Below are 14,616 nucleotides of genomic sequence, written 5' to 3' on the forward strand. Positions count from 1 at the left end.
GGCTGTCCTGGAACTTGCTTTATAGACCAGGCTGGCCTCGAACTCTCAGACTGGTAAGTAAGGAAAGAGTGAGACAAGGACTCTGGCAGCTCTCCTACACTGTGCATTGGTGACTTATGTCACCTGGAAAATACTGCCTCTGAGCTTGTTTTTAGGATCTGTTCAGGAGCACTGTTAATGTTGCTGCATATAACCCAAATATTATTTTTCTTGTCTTTATTCTTTTTTAAACAAAGATTTTTACCATAAATCCAGATTTCCATCAACTAATTGAATCTTAGACATAATTTTTACTTAAAAAATTGCAGTTTTCTTTAAAGCACACTCTTTGGTCAGGAGATTTCTTAACTGTTTATTATACAAGTTTGTTACTTTTTCTATGTATATTTGAAAAAAATCAGATAGCTATTTTTACAAGGATAAAAATGAAACAATTACAGATGAAATGTATTTTATTTGCTTTATTGATATAATTTTGTAGTGATTTTGCTCCCCACCCCCAAAGAAAGTAAAAAGTTTTTCTGTAAGGAAAAGATGTTAGTCTTCTTTTTCAAGCCTCAATTTTTTTCTTTGCTTATCTTTTAAGATTACAGACTTTATAGTAGATACAGAAGAACTAGGGAATAGCAGCAACTTTGACACAAAACTACAGAATTGAAAGCTTCTTATAAATAGTTCTGTTTTTTTTCTTTATATCTTTTTTATTTAGACAGTGTCTCAAATAGCTCCAGCTGGTTTTAGACTTGCTGCACAGTCATGGCTGTCCTTGAACTCTTAAATGTTTTTACATTTATTTATATTATTTTATGTGTATGAGTTTTTGCTGGCCTCAAACTCACAGAGATCTGCCTGCCTCTGCCTCCCGAGTGCTGGGATTAAAGGCGTGCGCTACCACAGCCCGGCTTGATGCTACTGTTTTTAATGTTTTGGACAATTTTCATTTCATTTCATTGTCTTTAAAATGTTCTTAAAATAAGTTCCCAAAGCATCTTGTAGAATGGTGATTTTTGAAACTTGGCTTGTGGTGGGAATGCGTTATTGGGTTCCTTTAGATTTACTGAGTCAGACTCTTTTTTTTTTTTTTTTTTGGTTTTACAAGATAGGGTTTCTCTGTATTGTTTTGGAGGTTGTTGGACCAGCCCAGCCTCGAACTCACAGAGATCTGCCTGCGTCTGCCTCCCGGCCTGAGTCAAACTCTTTAGGGGAAGGTGCTAGAATCTTTGCTTTTAAAACAGTCCTCTGATGATTCTGAAGCCCCACATGTCCATAGGCACAAAAAGGCCTTTTATTGAAAAGGAAAAAGCTACATAATTTAAATGGAAAGGCTGGTAAGATGAAAGGTATTTACTTTTGGGAGAATAAACAAAGGACCTTGTCTTTGTGTTACTGTTGTGTTAAAATACCATGACCAAAAGCAAGTTGGGAGGAAAGGGTTTGTTTATTAGGCTTGCACTTTCATGCTGTAGTCCGTAACTGAAGGAAGCCAGGGCAGGAACCCAGAGGCAGGAGCTGATGCAGTGGCTATGGAGAGGTGCTGCTTATGGGCTTGTTTCCTACTCAGCCAGCTCTCTTAGAGAGCCCAGGGGTAGCACTATGGGCTGGGCCCTCCCACAATAATCACTAATTTAAAAATGCCACAGGATCAACTGCAGCCTGAACTTATGGAGACATTTTCTCAGTTGAGGTTCCCATCTCTCAAATGACTGTAGCTTGTGTCAAGTTGGCATAAAACCAACCAGCACAGACCTCCTACTTAAAAATGGAAGAGACTATCTACTCTAGAGAGTTAGAAGGCAAGTTGTCAGGGATTTAGAGATTTGGAGGCATCTTAATTAACTCGAGTTTTCCATTTGTTTTTAAAGCACTTTTACTGGGATAGCAATGTGGTTCCCAAGCTGCAGAATTCCGGGTAGTACTTTTTGACATGCAAAGCAGCAAAAACAATTTAGCTTTCTGTGTACCCATTATGATCTGAATGTTTATGGTATTGCCAGATTTATTATCTTGGCTAGCTTCCAGGAATCTACTCTTATGGCTGGAGATGAAGAATTAATCTATGCCTGAGTCTTTTTGACTTTGTTTGAGACAGGGTCTGGCTGTGAGGACTAGGCTGGCCTTGGTCTCACTCAGGGTTGACCTTGTACTCAAGAAGTCTGCATAAGCCCAGGTAGCTGGAAAACAGCATAAGAGAAATACATAAAGTTCACATTTTGTGTCTAGAGTCAGAGTGAGGTTAGGGAAAGTGGTTGTGGCTGGTTATAGCAAATCTTTGCTTCACATAAAAGTCCTAGGTAATAAGGTAAAGATAGAATCTAGTCAGGGATATAGTTTAGATTGATCATTGTGGTTTCTCCTGTGGTGTTTTGAATCCATAGAGGGCTGCTAAAAGCAACCTAGGAAAGAAATGAGGGCTCAAGGAAGGACAGACAGTTCAGGAGGGGAAGGACAGACAGCAAGTAGAAGTGACGTCATTAATAGGCACTGTTACCAGAGCTTAGTAGAGCAAGTAGAAGTGACATCGTTAATAGGCACTATCACCAGAGCTCAGTGACCACAAGAATCGATGGTGGTGGTGAAGGTGACCTTGGTGTTTAATTCAAATTTATTTTTGTTTTTTTGAGACAGGGTTTCACTGTATAGCCCTGACTGTCCTGGAACTCACTCTGTAGGCCTGGCTGGCCTCGAACTCACGGAGATCCGCCTGCCTTTGCCTCCTGAGAGTTGGGATTAAAGGTTTGGGCCACCACTAGCTGCTTATTTTATTTTTGAATGGGCAAAAGGAATGTATTTAATATATGTAATATTTTGAAATATGTATCTATTATAGTAAGTCTAAAGGGAGGTAATTAACTTGTTCATTATTTCCTTAATTTATTCTTATTTAAATGTAGTCTAAAATACTGAACTGATAGAAGCAGATAGGAGAATGGTAGCTTCCAGTGGTTGGGATTTGGATTGAGGAAAGTTATCAGTCAAAGAATACAAAACTTTGGGAAGATACAGTTGGAAAGATCTTTTGTACAAGACAGTGATTACAGTTAATATTGATCTATTATATTCTGAGATTGAATTTCAAATTACCTCAGAGTTTCTGGTGAGGTTGTCACTGTTCCTGAGACACGATATAGAGAAAGAAGGGCAGGTATGAGGGAAAAATGAGTTAGAGTTGGGTGTTTTTCTATATATAGTATATAGTTTGGTAGCAATCTGTCTAGCTGTGTCTTTTTTAATTTTTTCAATTGAAGGCTTTGGAACGTTTTAGGAAATTAAGATAAAGTCTTGAAATTTGAACTCTTCAGAACACATGCTGATGTTTTGGCATCCTCACAATTTCAGAAATGCATTTACTTTTCAGAAAGGGCAGTAAGCTTTTCTGGGTGGGAATGGCCGAGATTATTGGCCGACTTCCGTCTGTTGCGCTTGGTTTGTAGTATGGAGGAAAGATTTACGATTGCCTTTGTATTTTAGGTAATTCAGAGATGTGTGGGGCCAGCCAGCCTGAGCCTGCTCACCTTCAGGGTCTATGCAGCACCCAAAAGGGACTCACCTCACAAAAATTACATGAAGGTTGACGAGGTAACGTGCTCTTACTGTATGGTACATAGTGAATATTTGATTTAGTTAAGAGAGGTCTTATAAATTATCTATCAGGGTGATAAAAGATTTGTACTTTTAGTTTTACTCTTTGAGCTAAATACTAACATATATCCTTAGCACACTTAGAAATATTTGAAAGGAAGATATGTATATTTCCTGATAGTTTGTTTTCTCTGTGGGAAATTGCTGAACTCTGATTTTTCCACAGATGATAGTGGAATATAGCTAGGGACATAATTAAAGAATAGCTCATAGATTTAATTTTTAGTCAATTGTAAATATAACTTCCTTTTTCTTAGTAAGTACTTATTTTTAAACTGAAAATTTTTTTTCATGCAATATATTCTGATCACTGTTTTCCCTGCCCTAACTCCTCCCAGATCGTTTCCACCTTCCCGTCCACCCAGCTCTGCACTTCTCTTTTTCTTTAGAAAACAAGTAGGCAAACAACCAAAAGCCAAAACTATAATTTAAAAAAAAAGAAAAATCACAAGAAACATTTTTCTCTCTCCATAAAAGCAAAATTAGAAACAAAAGGCCAGTAAGAAAAAAAATGCCCAAACGAAGCAATATGGGACAAAAGTCTACAAAAAAGATACTATTGCATTAATTTTGTGTTGGCCGTCTACTGCTAGGCATGGGGCCTGCTCTTTTTTTTTTTTACAAATAATTCATTTAACTTTATTTAGTATGCATTGGTGTGACGATGTGAGATCCCCTGGAACTGGAGTTACAGACAGCTGTGAGCTGCCATGTGGGTGCTGAAAATTGAACCCGGATGCTCTGGAAGAACTGCCAGTACTCTTAACCACTGAACCATCTCTCCATCCCCAGGATCTGCTCTTAAGTGTGTTTAATATCCCCAATGAGGCTCCATTGAAGAGAACTAGTTTTTCCTTTGCAAGAAGTAGCCAGTTGGAGATAGCTTCTTGGTTAGAGGTGGGAGCCTCTGTCCACTTCTGTCTCTCAGCACCTGTCCAGCTTGAACCTGCGCAGGCCCTGAGCATGCTGAGTTCGGATGTGCTTCTTTCCTGTTGTGTCTGCAAGACACTGTTCTCTTGAAGTCCTTCATCGCCTGTATACTTCCCAGAGCCCCGAGGGGAGGGCTTGGCGAAGACATCCCATTTAGGAGCGAGTGTTCCAAAATCCCTCACTTTCTGTGTATTGTCACAAGTCAGTTTTCAGAATAACCTGCCTGATTCTGGACTGCTTATCGAGCAAAAAAAAAAAAAACCTATTCACATTTTTCTTTAAAAGCCCTGGATTTTTTTCTGGTTACTGGCAAGATTAGAGATGCTTAAATAAATATTAGTATATAGTAGATGAATTAAATAAAATATCCTTCCTCCATCATTTATATTCTTTTTATCTGAACCTCCAGTGATTACTTGAAATTTTTTATTTTATTCAATTGCCTTGAAATAAAATGATATGCAGATGTCCCTAGTGGCCAGGCAAGGTTACTTGACTAGTGTTTACATAAAGCTAGGTAGCTTTTCTTTTCCCTTTCTCTCCTCTCAGGCTTTAGAACAGTAGCATTTTCAGGGGAACAGGTGGCGAGTAGTGGCGACTGAGAAGGCTCTTTCCTAGGTGGACGACTGATTTGCCTTGATCCGTAGCGTTCTGATATTTGATCCATGGAACCAGTTATTCTTCAATTCTGCTCAGCTTTTTCCTTAAAAAACGAAACAAAAAAAGCCCAAGGGCTGCTAATACGGCTCAGTGCTAAAAGCACTTGCTGACAAGCCTGATGACTTAGTTCGGTCCTCGAGACCCACATGGTAGGAGAAAACTGACTCTCACAAAGTTGTCTTCAGACTGCCACACATGCGCCATGACTTGTGCCCTCCCCACAAATACACCTCCTCCTTTTATCCTTTAGAATAGTAGAATTTTTCCCACTTTCAGTTTGACGTAAAATACCAGTTACCAGTCTGTGAAGTGGGTAAAGGGGGCTGGAGGTGCTTGCCTTGCATGCTTGAGGTTCTAGATTCAGTAGTTATTCCACACTACCAAACCAAGGCAGTAGAGGAGATAGGGAGAAGACAGGGCACTTTGTAGTCCTGCTCTCTTGTCCTTGTCCTTAGTGAGGAAGCAAGGCACAAAACGCATCTGAAATAAAGTTAGTGGTTGCATATAACCCTTAAGGTAACTGTTATTTACAAATTGTTAGCGATACTAACCTACTACAAAATTGATCATATGTTACGTGATCTCATAGCATATGCTTTTGTTTTTGTTTTAATTTGTGTAGCTTTCGCTCTACTCAGTTCCTGAGGCTCAATCTAAATATGTGGAGGAGCCAAGGACTCAACTTGAAGAAAACATCTCTCAACTCCGACATCAGTGTGAGCCATATACAAGTTGGTGTCAGGTACATCTACTTAAGACTTAATAGTGAAAAGTCTATATTGGTTGTATGTTTTAATTTCTAGTTTTACTACTTATTTGTTAATTACTTTTTACTTATTTATTTAATTTACTTATTTTAGTTTCTTAGGATCTCACTTTGTAAGGTTGTCCTGGAATTTACTATGTTATCCTCAGACTGACTGGTGATGCTTTTGCCTCACTGACTGGCATAGGTGCTAGAATTACAGATGTAAACCATCATGCCCAGCCCTGACTGCATGTTTTGAGAAAAGGTATAATAAAGAGTGCTAAGGTGGCCAGGCGTTGGTGGCGCACACTTTTAATCCCAGCATTTGGGAGGCAGAGACAAGTGGATCTCTGTGAGTGTGAGGCCAGCCTGGTGTACTGAGTGAGGTCCAGGGCAGGCTCCAAAACAATACAGAGAAACCCTGTCTCAAAAACCAAAAAAAAAAGAGTGCCAAGTTAAGTGTGTCTAATTTACAAGTGTTCTTCGACGCTAACCAGAGAGCAAATACAATGAGATCTGGCATCCTGGTGGCGGCAAGGGGAATTCCCCTCTCACCAGAAGGGCTGTGGCACCTTCACTGGAGAGCAGGGTATCACAGAAAAAAGTACTTTACCTTTCAAAAGTATTTTTAAAAATACTTTCTTCTGTGATGCTCGTATAACAAAATGCCTGTCTATATCATATGCTGGTTATCACCATGACCATGCTTATTTTAGTAATGATAAATGGGAAAATTTTCTTGTAATTAGGATGGCTTTATTAGACACATTGAATTCTTCATGAAGAGAAATATTTCTAACTCCTGGTCTTTCTTCTTCAGACCAGGAAATTTCTTGTTCTTTCTTGAAGAAGTAATCGAAACTTTAAAATGGCAAAATGATTAAGCTAGAAAAAGGAATAGACCGTTTCTCCAGACTTTGATATATAGTTTTTTTCTCCTTTTAAAAAGATTGCTTTTATTATTTGTGTGTGTGTATGTGTGTGTGTGTGTGTGTGTAATTGTAAGAGTGTATGCATACAGGGAGGCCAGAAGAGAGCATCAGATTGCTCAGAGCTGGAGTTACAGGTATTTTTGGGACAGCTGGCTTGTTATATGGGTGCTGTGATCTGAACTCTAGACTTCGTGACTGTACCACAAGCATTTTTTTTTTGTTTTTTTGAGACAGGGTTTCTCTCTGTAGGTCTAGCTGTCTTGGAACTTGCTCTATAGACCAGGTTAGCCTCGAGCTCACAGAGATCCACCTGCTTCTGCCTCCTGAGTGCTGGAATTAAAGGTGTGCCCCATCACCGCCTGGCTAGTAGTTGAGTTTTAATGAAGTGATAGCAGTTGTATACATATATCTTCTTCCACATTCAACATTTGTTTTGCAAGCTCATTTAAAAGTATGTGGATGACTTGTTCTGATTTGGACGGAAATTTATAGAACAATCATTTTCTCAGTGGCAGCTAGTTCTGATACCTTTTGTTATTCCTGTATTACTTTCCCTATTCACTGTAGAGTTCTTGAAGATTCTTTTAGCTAAGTCCTCATTTCCTTTAGGACCATTTGATATTCATGTACAAGCCATGCTTACATTTTTATCTGTTTATCTATGTTACGTGTTTTGCTTGCATGTATGTCTGTGCTCCATGTGGGTAAGAGTGTCAGATTGACTGGAATTGCAGTTATAGATGGCTGTGAGTCACCATGCAGGTGCTGGTAATCAAACCCAGGTCTTCTGCAAGAATGTAACTGCTGAAACATTCTCCAGCCTCATATACAATTCATTCGATTGTTTGCTCAGTTCCTCACTCATACTAGGTAAGCACTTTGCCACTGAGGTACATCTCTGGCTCCTCAAAGCCATTGTATTGCTAAAAGGATGGTGATAATTTCATTTACTTTAGAATTAGGATGTCTTTTTAAAATTGAGTTATCAACTTATTGGTCTCAGTAAAGCTGCTCATTCCTACTTTAAAGGAGCATTTTCTAAATGTAGTCTCTAAAATCATGGCGAGTCATAAAATAGACTTAATTTGAAAGACAGTGTTAATAATCTTATGGGGAAAGGATCACATCTCATTATTAAGAATATAGATTTTGTCTTTTTTAGGAATTTTTGTTATTTTTAAGTGTGTGTGTGTGCATGCACCTGACTTGACTTCAGGTGCGTGCATGCGTGTGTGTGTGTGTGTGTGTGTGTGTGTGTGTGTGTGTGTGTGTGTGTACACCTGACTTGACTTCAGGTGCCTGTGAGGAACAGAGGCATAGTATCCTCCTGGAGCTTGAGTTACACATAGTTGTAAGCCACTTGACATTGGTGTTGGGAATTGAACTTTTGTTCTCTGCAAAAAGAACACAAAGTGGTGTGTGCTCTTAACCACTGAGCTATCTCTCTAATGTTTCAAATTTCTGACTTATTATTTCCTTTAGTCTTAGGAGTGAGAAGAGTAGGCTGTCAAAACCTACTCTTTGATTTCTGTGGCAATAGTAAAGCATTCTGACAAACAGGCTACTAATGAAAGGGAAATTACAAAAGAGAAAAAAAGCAATAAAACTGAAAGTAGGCACCTTTGTTTAAAAACTGTTACTAGCTGGAGGTGTAGCTCGATGGTAGTGTGTATATGCTTAACCTGCGAGAGGCCCAAGATTCATCTCTAACACCGAACAGTGTTAATAATGGTAATTTATTCAGTAAACACAAGTATATTCTGCTATTTTCCAATCAACAAACTCTACTCATTCTATTTCTTTTTATCTTCTTAGGAAATATACTCCCAAACTAAACCCAGGGTGGAACGCTTTGTCCAGTGGGGATTAGGTAAGTTCAGTTTTAATTAGGCATAATCAGGTACTTCATCCTGTTGAACTATTAAACTGGGTTTTCATGAATAGGTGCTGGAAACCATAGAGTCATTGAAATTGTATGGAAAAATTTAGAGCTATGTTTGTCTGGAAGATGATCAATATTTGAATCAGGTTTCAGAGTAGTAGTTCCTGAATCGCTTCAACATTATTGGGATTGTTGGGTTAGCCAGTGCTCATGCTCTGAATTAAAAAAACAAACTGTTCAGAGCTGGGGATGTAGTTCAGTAGCAGAATGTTTTCCTAGCATATGTGAGGTCAACTGCTAAAAAAAAAATTGTAATGAAATTTAACATGCTTACTCCAAACCAGATTTTCTGAATTACAGTAATTCATTAGCTGCCATTAATAAAAGTTGCACTGGCTAGACGTGGTGACACATGCCTTCAATCCCAGTACTCTACAGGCAGAGGCAGAGAGAGAGGCACAGAGGCAGAGAAAGGGAGAGAGAGAGGCAGAGCGAGAGGGAGAGAGAGGTTGACAGAGGCAGAGAAAGAGACAGGGACAGAGAGGCAGAGAGGGAAGCAGAGATTTGGACAGAGAGCAGAGGCAGAGAGGCTGGCAGAGAGGGAGAGAGAGGGATAGACTGGCAGAGAGAAGGAGAAGGAGATAGAGAGAGGCAGACAGAGGAAGAGAGAGGAAGAGAGACAGACAGAGTTCAAGAGGCAGGCTGCGAGGCGAGTGTGGCAGAGAGGCAGTGAGGACCAGAGAGAGGGCCGGAGAGGTAGTGAGAGGGACAGAGAGAGAGGGACAGAAAGGTAGAGAGAGGGAGAGAGGGGCAGAGAGGGCTCAAGAGTCATTGAGAGAGGCAGAGAGGCAGGTTAAGGTGGAGAGAGACAGTGAAAGGGAGAGAGATGCAGAGAGAGGTAGAGAGAGACAGAGAGACAGAGGGAGGCAGAGAGACAGAGAGACAGAGGGAGGGAGACAGACAGAAAGAGGCAGAGAGACACAGAGGGAGAGAGACACAGAGAGAGGCAGACAGAGACAGAGAGACAAAGAGACAGAGAGAGGCAGAGATTCAGAGAAAGGGAGAGACACAGAGAGAGACAGAGACAGAGAAAGGCAGAGACACAGAGAGAGGCAGAGAGACAGAGAGAGATAGAGAGACAGAGAGGGAGAGAGACAGAGAGAGGGAGAGAGACAAGGAGAGTCATACAGACAGAGAGAGGCAGAGAGACAGAGAGAGGGAGAGAGACAGAGAGAGGGAGAGAGAAGAGAAGTGGATAAAGGGCCAGAGAGACGCCCAGAAAGGCCGAGAGAGAGGAAGTGAGAGGGAAAGAGGGGCACAGAGAGAGAGACAGATAGAGGAACAGACGCAGAGAGAGACAGAGAGACAGGCAGACTGAAGTAGACAGGCTGAGAGAGAGGCAGAGACGTAGAGCAAGAGGTAGAGAGTTAGAGAGAGATGCAGTGAGGGAGAGGGAGAGAGAGGGGGGAAGAGAGGAAAGAGAGAGGCAGAGTGAGGCAGAGAGGCTGAGAGATACAGAGAGAGGTAGAGAGGGAGAGAGTGGCAGAGAGTCAGGGAGGTAGAGAGAGAGGCGGAGAGAGAGGCATGCAGAGGTAGAGAGAGACAAGAGAGAGGCAGAGGCAATTTCAAGGGAGCCTCTTCTGCATAGTGAGCTCCAGGATGACCAGAAATACATAAATACATATTGACATCTTATCTCAAAACCAAATACTGAAACCCCAAAAAAGGTTTACAAATCTGGATACAGGAAGGAACTGAACTTCTATACTTGTGAAAATTCTTTTTGTATAAATAGTAGTATTCTTACATTTTAAAATTTTGTTTTCCATGATTGTGCCTCGCTTGTGGAACACTTATCACATGCACTTATAAACTGAATTTACCATCTATGTTTTTCCAATTTCAGCCTGGAATTAGTTAAATAGTAGAGATATTGGCAAGTATTTCCTTCTCTTTATGACATCTCAGCACATTGAAGTCTTGCTTTTCCAGAGGTTTGTTCTCATGGTGGAATAAGATTGTAACTGAAGAGTTACCCTCGAGTTAACCTGCCATTTCCTACTGATTCACGGCAGCAGGCATTACCTGAGGCATTTGCCTTTTCTCCTGAGCACAGAGTTACTGTAAAGACTCTTACTAAACGTTCTATTATCCCAAGACTGTGCATCCGTTTTCCAGTAGCCATAGCTGAGACGTGTAGCCAGAAGTAGCGAGGCTTTGGCTTCAGGTGCAGTCTTCTTCTTTTCTTTTTTCAATTTTATTTTGGTTTCTGAGACAGATTTTCTCTGTTTAACAGCCCTAGCTGTCCTGGAACTCACTCTGTAAACCAAGCTGGTCTTGAACTCACAGAGACCCACCTGCCTTTGCCTCCTGAGTGCTGGTATTAAAGGAGTGTCATCCCCTCCTCTTGGTGCAGTCTTAAAACAAATCTAAGCAATCCACTGTGAAGAAACGTATCCTGTGTCTGTGTGGGGAGAACACACACATGGATGATGACATACAAGGTGCCCTAGGATGAGATAGCAAAGGTTGTACATCTGATGGTACTTCAGAGGAGGCAGGCTCTATGTTCATGAGCGTTCCAGAGGAGGCAGTGCCCAAGCACACTCTAGTTGAACGTGAGACTGGCTCCGTAGAGAGGAGAGAAAAGGAGACATCATGCAAATCCAAGTCCTAAGATATACTTTAGGCATGGCAAATAAGGTCATGTATTGTATTACTTATTTCATAAGCAGGCTCACTGTTGTATTTATTTTTAAGTTATTAAATTCTATTACCACCAAGAATGGCTACTTATTTCCAGCATCAACTTTGTTCTAATTTGCTCTTTATTGCTGTGGTAAAACACCATGACCAAAGTAACTTGGAGGAAAGGGTTTATTCTGCTTACAGTTTACAGCAGGTCATGGAGGGAAGTCAGGCAGGAGCTGAAGCAGAGACCATGGAGGATTGCTACTTACTGACTTGCTCCCCATGGGTTGGCCAGCCTGCTTTCTCCTGTTTTTTCACACTAATGCAGTTTTATTTTTAATTTTTAATTTTTATTTTTTGGTTTTACGAGACAGGGTTTCTCTGTATTGTTTTGGAGGCTGTCGGACCAGCCTGGCCTCGAACTCACAGAGATCCGCCTGCCTCTCCTCCCGAGTGCTGGGATTAAAGGCGTGCGCCACCACCACCCAGCACAGTTTTTTTTTGTTTTTTGCCTTTTGTTGAGACTAGATTGTTTTCCACATAACATATCCTGATTACAGTTTCCCCTTCCTCCAGTTCCTCCCTACATCCCCTTTCCTCTGGGTCTACCCCCTTTCTGTTACTAATTAGAAAACAAACAGGATTCTAAGAGATACTATGAAAATATAATAAGAAAACAAAAGCTAACGCATTGGAATTTGACAAGACAAACCAACAGAAGGAAAAGAGCCCAGGAGAAGGCACAGGCACAAGAATGAGAGACCCACTTGTTTCTGCACTCAGGAGCCCTATAAAAACACTAAACTGGAAGCCATAATATATAAGCAAAGGCCCTGGTGCGGACAGCTTCTGGCCCTGTGCATGCTATGTCAGGCCCCTCGAGTTCATGTGAGCTTTGCTCATGTTGACTTAGAGGGCCTCATTTCCGATGTGTGCTCCATCCCCTCTGGCTCTTACACTCTGCCTCCTCTTCTGAAGGATGTACTGAGCCTTGAGGAGAAAGATTTGATAGCGATTTCCCATTTAGGGCTGAGTGTTCCAAGGTTTCTTATTCAGTTTGGTTTCTTATACCACCCAGGACCAATTTCCCATGGGTGGCTCCACCCCCAGTGAGATGGGCCTTCCCACATCATCAGCCACTAATTAAGACAGTGCCCTACAGACTTGCCTACAAGCCATTCTGATAGTCATATTGTCAATTGAGAGTCCTCTTGCCAGATGACCTTTGCTTGTAGTAAGTTGACAAGAACCTAGAACCTAACCACAAATTTTCCTTCATTATCCATTGTTCTTGAGTTCAAATAATGAGTTCAGATGGCAAAAGGTGCTCACTTTTCTGAGTTGAATGAGGTTGGTTCCTGAAAGACTGTTGAAACGAAGCATATATTGGCACAATTGGCCCTGGTGGTGTGTATTCGTAATCCTGTCATTCAGAAGTCAGTTCCAGGCCTGTTTGGGATATAAAACAAGTTTAAGTTCGGTGTGAGCCACATAGCAAGACTGTCTGTCTTTAACAAAGTGTGAGCTGGGCTTGCTGACACACACTTCTAGTCTCAACACTTGGGAGGTGATGCAGGATGGTCATGAGTTCAAGACCACACCATACTCAATGAAACCAGACTTAAGAAACCAAAACACAAATTTCTGTTAGCAGAAAGCAAAGAATGTATAGTTGGGAAACATTTGGTTCTGTATGTTCTAGTTCTGTATAGACTTTTGCTTTTGGTTTTAATGAGTAATTTATGGAGTTATTCACCAATCTGGTTCTATTGTAGACAACTATGACTATTTACAAAATGCGCCTCCTGGATTTTTCCCAAGACTTGGTGTTATTGGTTTTGCTGGTCTTATTGGACTCATTTTTGCTAGAGGTAGGTACAATTTTGTATGTTTATTCCCTAGTCAGTTTATATGGAAGAGATGGGATATATGTTAGATTCTTTATATTTAATAGTTTTCTGATTAGTTAGTTCTTGAATGTGGACTTCTTAACATATAATTCATTCCTTGTTTACCCCATTACATTTGATTTTAAACATTCATAGAAGTTATATATTCTTGGTAAGAAAAAGAAATTAGTTATACTTAATAAGCATATCTACTTGTTCAAATATCTGTTGTTCTTTGGTACAGAAAGTGAACAAAGTCTTTCACACTTGACAAACTTTGTAAATGTTTCAACTCTTATAGTCAGGATATTAATCACAGCAAGTAGGACAGTAATTTACTAGTTTATTAACTTCTTCAGGTGTCACACCTTCAGTTAGTGATGCTATAAAAACTTTAAAGATACTAAATGAAAGAAGCTAGTAAGTATCCCCAAATATTATTATAAAGGATGGGGCATATATCTCTGGCAGAATGCTTGCCTAGTGTGCTTGAGGCCCTAGGCTCTACCCCAAGCATAAGAAAATATTACTCTATTCTAGTACTGTATCACAAAATGGGAATAAAAGGCTTCTCTATGAAGAGATCATTTTCATGATGTATTTGGAATTTCACTAGTTGTAAGATAAAGGTTTATGACACAAAATGCATACATTATAAAAATTCCAATTAGAAGTGTAGTATGCTAGTTAACACCTATAATTCCAGCATTTGGGATGATGAGGCAAGAAGATTGCCTTAAGACCAGTCTGGGCCACATCGTGAGTTCTAGGCCAGCCTGACCTACAGAATGAGTATTCTCTCTCAAACAAAACAGAACAAACAGAAGTTCAAAATAGAAATATCCCAACAAAGAACTTTGTAATCTGACCACTATAAAAGAGGACCATAGTTTCATAGCAGTTGCTCTCTAACTTTAGAACGCTTTCCTCTTTGTGCAGAAAGGGTTTTTAGAGTCAGGAGGGCGAACACTGCACTGGCCCTCTGTGGTTCACCTGCGGAATAAAGTCCTGCACATTTCCTGGTTCATCCTCTACCAGTTTGTTCTCACTTCGTTGTTAGGTTCCTCCAAACTTAGTACCCTGCTGCTTGTTGTATGCGGTAAACACTTTCCTCCTGTTTGTTGTATGCAGAACAATTTCCTCCTACTTCTATATCATCCTGTAACCTGGCCTGAGACTCTCACAGCTGTTGTCATGGACTGTCATACTCAGTATTGAGACCCATTTTCTGGGCTTCTATGTCAC

At 40.4% G+C, this 14,616-nt stretch overlaps 1 protein-coding gene across 3 annotated transcripts in view; it reads left to right on the forward strand.

The window, feature by feature from the left end:
* Nucleotides 1–14,616, forward strand: part of Apoo (apolipoprotein O) — a 38,298-nt gene that overhangs the window by 3,598 nt on the left and 20,084 nt on the right. For all 3 annotated transcript variants that reach the window (XM_040744210.1, XM_040744209.1, XM_040744211.1), the window contains exons 2-5: nucleotides 3,469–3,576; nucleotides 5,852–5,971; nucleotides 8,725–8,779; nucleotides 13,258–13,353. In XM_040744210.1, coding sequence (XP_040600144.1) covers nucleotides 3,469–3,576; nucleotides 5,852–5,971; nucleotides 8,725–8,779; nucleotides 13,258–13,353 — 379 coding nt within the window. The remainder of the gene's footprint in view (nucleotides 1–3,468; nucleotides 3,577–5,851; nucleotides 5,972–8,724; nucleotides 8,780–13,257; nucleotides 13,354–14,616) is intronic.

This window comes from Mesocricetus auratus, unplaced genomic scaffold, assembly GCF_017639785.1.
Source record: "Mesocricetus auratus isolate SY011 unplaced genomic scaffold, BCM_Maur_2.0 Super-Scaffold_100003, whole genome shotgun sequence".
NCBI classification, from domain to species: domain Eukaryota; kingdom Metazoa; phylum Chordata; class Mammalia; order Rodentia; family Cricetidae; genus Mesocricetus; species Mesocricetus auratus.